The 5,100-nt window shown below is 28.6% G+C and overlaps 1 protein-coding gene across 1 annotated transcript; it reads left to right on the top strand.

Annotated features, from left to right (window-relative positions):
* Positions 1-443: 443 nt before the first annotated feature.
* On the top strand, positions 444-4,773 carry LOC145001467 (secretory carrier-associated membrane protein 3-like). The gene is made up of 11 exons (XM_078960838.1): positions 444-503; positions 953-1,075; positions 1,449-1,511; positions 2,489-2,522; positions 2,903-3,025; positions 3,108-3,170; positions 3,254-3,347; positions 3,790-3,835; positions 3,917-3,984; positions 4,503-4,551; positions 4,645-4,773. Exons 1-11 carry the CDS (start codon positions 444-446, stop codon positions 4,771-4,773), a joined length of 852 nt encoding a protein of 283 aa, XP_078816964.1.
* Positions 4,774-5,100: the final 327 nt, after the last annotated feature.

Raw genomic sequence — 5,100 nt, 5'->3', positions numbered from 1 at the left:
AACAAAGGTTACATCGATGTTACCTAAGTAAAATAGTTTCTAAAACAATGATTAATACATAATATATAGAAAAACAATCGCATACTGACATACATAAGACCAATCAAAATATATTATTATTTTATGATATTAATTATCACCATTTGTTTATTATCTAACAAAATTGTCAAAGTTGTCAATCCAAAGTAAAACAATGCATGAACGAGGAGCTCACTATATAAACATACACCCGATCCACCTATGCATTCAAAAACATCTTCTTCCCTCCAATTTCCTCCGCCACACAAAGCCGATTCTGATCAGAAACCCTCCAATAAATTCTGATTCTTCTCCGATACTTGGAGATTTGTTCAAAATATTCCTCTAAATTCTTCATCTTAAACACACACACACACAATTAGTGTTTGTCACATTGAAGTGAACACGCAAAGCTTAATTCAGCTATGGCCAACCATCGTGATCAAAATCCATTCAGTCATGACGATGATATCAATCCTTTTGCGGTAGCTGTGTTTTTTCTCTCTGTAAAGACAAAAAAAAATAATCAGTATATGTATATATATACTCATGAATTCACCGTAATCCATTTGTGAAATGTAATGTTCAAAATTTTTAAAAACAACTCAAAGGATTGTGATTGGTAACCTATTCATATAAACTTCTTAATTATTAGAGTAAATTACTGAAATCGTTCCTATGGTTTGGTTAAAATTACACGTTTTGTTTCTAACATTTTTTTTTATATTCGGATCGTCCCTATGGTTTGGTGAAAATTGCATGTTTAGTCCCTAACTTTATGTATGTAAGGGACGAAAAACGAATAAAATCAAACCACAGGGACGATCCGAATGAAAAAAAAGTTAGGGATCAAACGTGAAATTTTGACTAAACCATAGGGAACGATTTCAATAATGTACTCTAATTATTATATTTGTTTAATTATTTTTTATAGAATCATAACAACAATTATCAAGTCCCTCCAAGCTCCAAGCTATCAACTCTTGATCCTGAACCTCCACTTTTCTACGGTCTTAGTGGCGCTGCTGCACCTCAAACTTCTCTTGATACGTCTGCGGTAATTCAAGTTTTTAATTTGTTTTATCTTTTATATATATATTGAACTAGTTGATTCTTTCATCTTTCATTATATCCTTTAAAAACAAACCAAACTTTTTTTTTTATATATATATACATTTTTTTGTGTGTTAAAACTAAAGAGATAAATGTCATTATTTTTTTAGAAAGTTTATTACATTTTATATCTTCACCGGATCATTATAAAAAAAAATTGATTTTGCTCTACAAGATTATTGTATTTTGTCTTATTTATGAACAGTATGATTGATAAATAAGAAAACAGTTTTATTAAACTATTAACTTAATTAAACGTCGTATTTTTTCAAAATGATTCATGAGTTGCTGATCTTGCAAATGTGTTTTGAAAATAGAAATTAAAGAAGAAGAGACAGGAGTTGGAAGCTAAGGAGGCTGAATTGAACAAGAGGGAAGAGGTAATTTATTCAAGGGTCAAAAGTAATAATTTAATTTCAAATCATCAAATTTATCAAAAAATTCTTGTCTGATAACCACAAATAATTGTTACCGAAATTAAAATCTAAAAGTATATTTTCATTTTGAAAAAAAGACAGGCATGAATCTTTTTCTATTAAAAAAAAAAAGCATTGTATGAGAATTGACTTTTTGTCATTTTTTTTAATTGATAATCAACTTTTAAATTTTATCATTTAATTTAACAAGTCAAATTGATGAATTTACAGTGCCAACACATCTAATGACAAAATGACCGGCTCTCTCATTTAATAGTAATTTTTAAGTCATATCCAATCCATTCAATTTGAAAAAATACGTTTACGTTGATGTGACATTCACATCAAAATAAAAAACTACCGCACCTTCTCTCTTTTTTCTCATCGATTAAATGGTAATTTTTAATATAATAAAAATTCAATCATAAACCTAGTTATTTAGATGAATTACAATAAATCATCCATAAAATAATCAAAATTGTTGGATTAGAAGACAAACTTGTCGATGTAAAATTTACAATGTTATAACTCATGGAAAAATGATAGGAGAATGTTGCCATGTCATCAACATTGTTGACATGATATCTTCATCGCTCTATATTATCAATATGCCAATGACACGCCATCAAGACCATGTTGTATCATCAACTATTGTCATTGGTTATAGGTACTTCTTAAAATTGAATGTCTTAAAAGTATAAATGACAGTTGGTTATATAAACTAAGAATAATAAAAGTTTGGTTGTTATACCATGCATTCTATCCTGTTATGAGAAATGCATAAAACTTGATCTTGTTATTTTCAAAATAAATTATACAATATGATATTATTGTGAAGAAACACTTCCTCTTATTATCTTTAATCAAGATATGAAAATGAATATCAAAAACCTAAACCTATAACTATATCTAATTCTTAATAGTTATTTAATTGATTGCAGATTCTTAGACGAAAAGAAGAAACGCTAGCAAAATGTATGTTCTTAACTTCTTATCACTTTCTGGACCCCTTAAATGATGAACTAATTAAAGAAAATATAACCTAAGATGACCATAAATGATCCACAAAGTTGGCTTTTGGTGGTATTAATTGCAAAAATGATCAAAAGTTAAGCTATGTCGCATGCCAAATATATACCAAATTTACATGTCATATGATGCTCATGGAGTGGACTTGTGTAGACTAGATAAAAAGGTGCCTACATGCACCTTTTTTATTATTATTGTTTTTTTAAGAAGATGTATATATAAATAAATAAAAATCTATTCCCGAAATCTCTTAAAAGCCAAGTCTATTAATTAGTGACTACACAGTTTGTTTATAAATATTTTTTCTAATTTTTATTGTTAATTAGCTGGCGCTGTCATTAGACCTAAGAATTGGCCTTCATGTTACCCCCTTGTTCATCACGATATTGCTAACGACATACCACTTCATCTTCAACGTATACAATATGTTGCATATGCAATATTATTAGGTATGTTTACTAGCTTTGGTTTTTGTTGCTATAATGTTTATATAAAATTGAAAGACAATAAGATTATATTACGTTGCTTCAGGAGTGCCAATTTCGCTTTTTTGGAATGTTCTTCTAAGTATAGCAGTTTTTGCGCGTGGAGCAGGTTCATGTTTTATGATCATTTTGAATACTATTTTATATTTAACTCTATAACTGATTTTTTTTCACCTTAAACATTTACTTTAGCCGGAGTCTTTGTGTTCTTCTCCATTATCTACTTTTTCTTAGGGCCTATGGGAGCCTTTTACTTTTGGTATCGTCCACTTTATCGTGCTTTTAGGTAAGCTTGTTTTCGATACAAGTATTCATATAATTTTCAAAGCAAAGTCCGAACTCCACACCATACAATGTCAAACTCCCCACAAACATAGTTTAAAACTCTCGATCATATCGGTTCTAATTAAATCAACACTATAAACCAAACCTAGTGTTATGCTCTTCACTTTGTACCAAAACATCAAACTTGGTTTATAGATACGCTGTTGAATATTTGATATGAAAGATTTGAAGTGTTAGTTTAGACGAAAACATTAGATTTATTAGGCGCCGTTCTAAAAAAAATATGTTATTTTAGACAAAATATGTTCTAAAAATATACATTTTGATGGATTGTGTCCTAGATTCAACTTCCAAACAATCAATGAATCGTTTCCCTTATGCTTTACAATGTATGTATTCAATAAATCTATAAATTTCTTTTTTAACATATTTATCATATACAGGACTAATAACGGTACAAGCTTTGGTTGTTTTTTCTTCAACTTCTTTGTGAGTATCTTAATTACGATCTCTTCAACTTTACATTTTTCCAACAATTATATATTATGACTTAGTTTTATTGTCCAATAGAATCACATTGTGTTCTTTAGCTTCGCTGCAATCGGGCCTCGCATAATATTCGTCGGACTGCAATTCGCGTGAGTTCCTCATACTTTTTGGGTTTCATCCACTTTCTATCTACTCTAATAAATGAAAATGATTTTGCCACATGTCATTCTCTTATAAGATTAGCCACATGTCATTTTGTCATAATTTGAGATATATTTATTTTCCACTTGTCATTGCTTTAATTTTCATTTTCAATATATCATTAATTTACTTTCCATAAATTAAGCCTACCATAATGACTATCAAATTTTAAATTTTAAATTTTAAATTTCAAATTCAATTCCAAATAAATTTACAGTTTAAACCTTTATGGTTAATATTTTGTTATAATTAACCCGTTTAGTAAACACTAAACACATAATTTTAATTAATTTATTCTTTGTATTTTTTTTCTCATAGTTTTCAATTATTTCAATTTCAAATTCAAATAAAATTTCTATTTAATCGTTCGTACTTAACATTTTGTTTTAATCAACCCGTATATTATACGGGTCTCACAACTAGTTCTATAAAATGGAACTTACTTCAAGATTTGTTTTTGTTATAGGGGGCTCTTGAATGCAATGAGCCTAATAAGCGACTATCCAGCCCTTGGGGTAAATTTTCAATTTCACTAATGTTGCCAAACTTAGACTTTTTTTTTTTCTACAAGTTGTAATAAGTAGCTTATAATGTTTTTTATTTTGTAGATTATGAGTTTTATCGGATTCGGCTTTTTTGCGATTGAGGTACTTCTAAGCATATGGGTTTTTCGACAAGTTTACATGCATTTTCGAGGGAGTGGTGGCAAAGCAACTACAGTATCAATCGATCTTTGAGCTATGGAAAATAATTGAGTATCAGCTTTCAACTTTCAACCGGACATAATTTTGCAATGAAAATGAGGTCGTTTTAGTATTTGGTCATGGTTTGTTGATGGTCCGTTGCTATTTAGAAAACGAGATTGTTTTATTTTTGTTTTAAAAACCTTATTTTGTCAAAATTTTGAATAATTATTCTTTATTATTTACATTTGTGGTTTATTGGCAGAAAATTCTAAAAGTGATTCAATTAGACTTAAAATTATTATAGTAGTTTTTTATATGCTTTAAAAAAAATTGTTTTTCCATATAACTCATAATTATTCTCATCATGTTTCACGAAAT

The sequence above is a fragment of the Lactuca saligna genome, chromosome 1 (genome assembly GCF_052625555.1).
Source record: "Lactuca saligna cultivar CGN05327 chromosome 1, ASM5262555v1, whole genome shotgun sequence".
In the NCBI taxonomy this organism is placed as follows: Eukaryota; Viridiplantae; Streptophyta; class Magnoliopsida; order Asterales; family Asteraceae; genus Lactuca; species Lactuca saligna.
This window is presented reverse-complemented; position numbering and strand designations above follow the sequence as displayed.

Bases quoted from the DNA above. Each gene is read 5' to 3' on its own strand.
- LOC145001467 (XM_078960838.1), top strand. From the start codon at position 444: ATGGCCAACCATCGTGATCAAAATCCATTCAGTCATGACGATGATATC. The intron at 1,076-1,448 runs GTAATTCAAGTT...TTTTGAAAATAG, and splicing joins CTTCTCTTGATACGTCTGCG to AAATTAAAGAAGAAGAGACA. The intron at 3,836-3,916 runs GTGAGTATCTTA...ATTGTCCAATAG, and splicing joins GTTTTTTCTTCAACTTCTTT to AATCACATTGTGTTCTTTAG.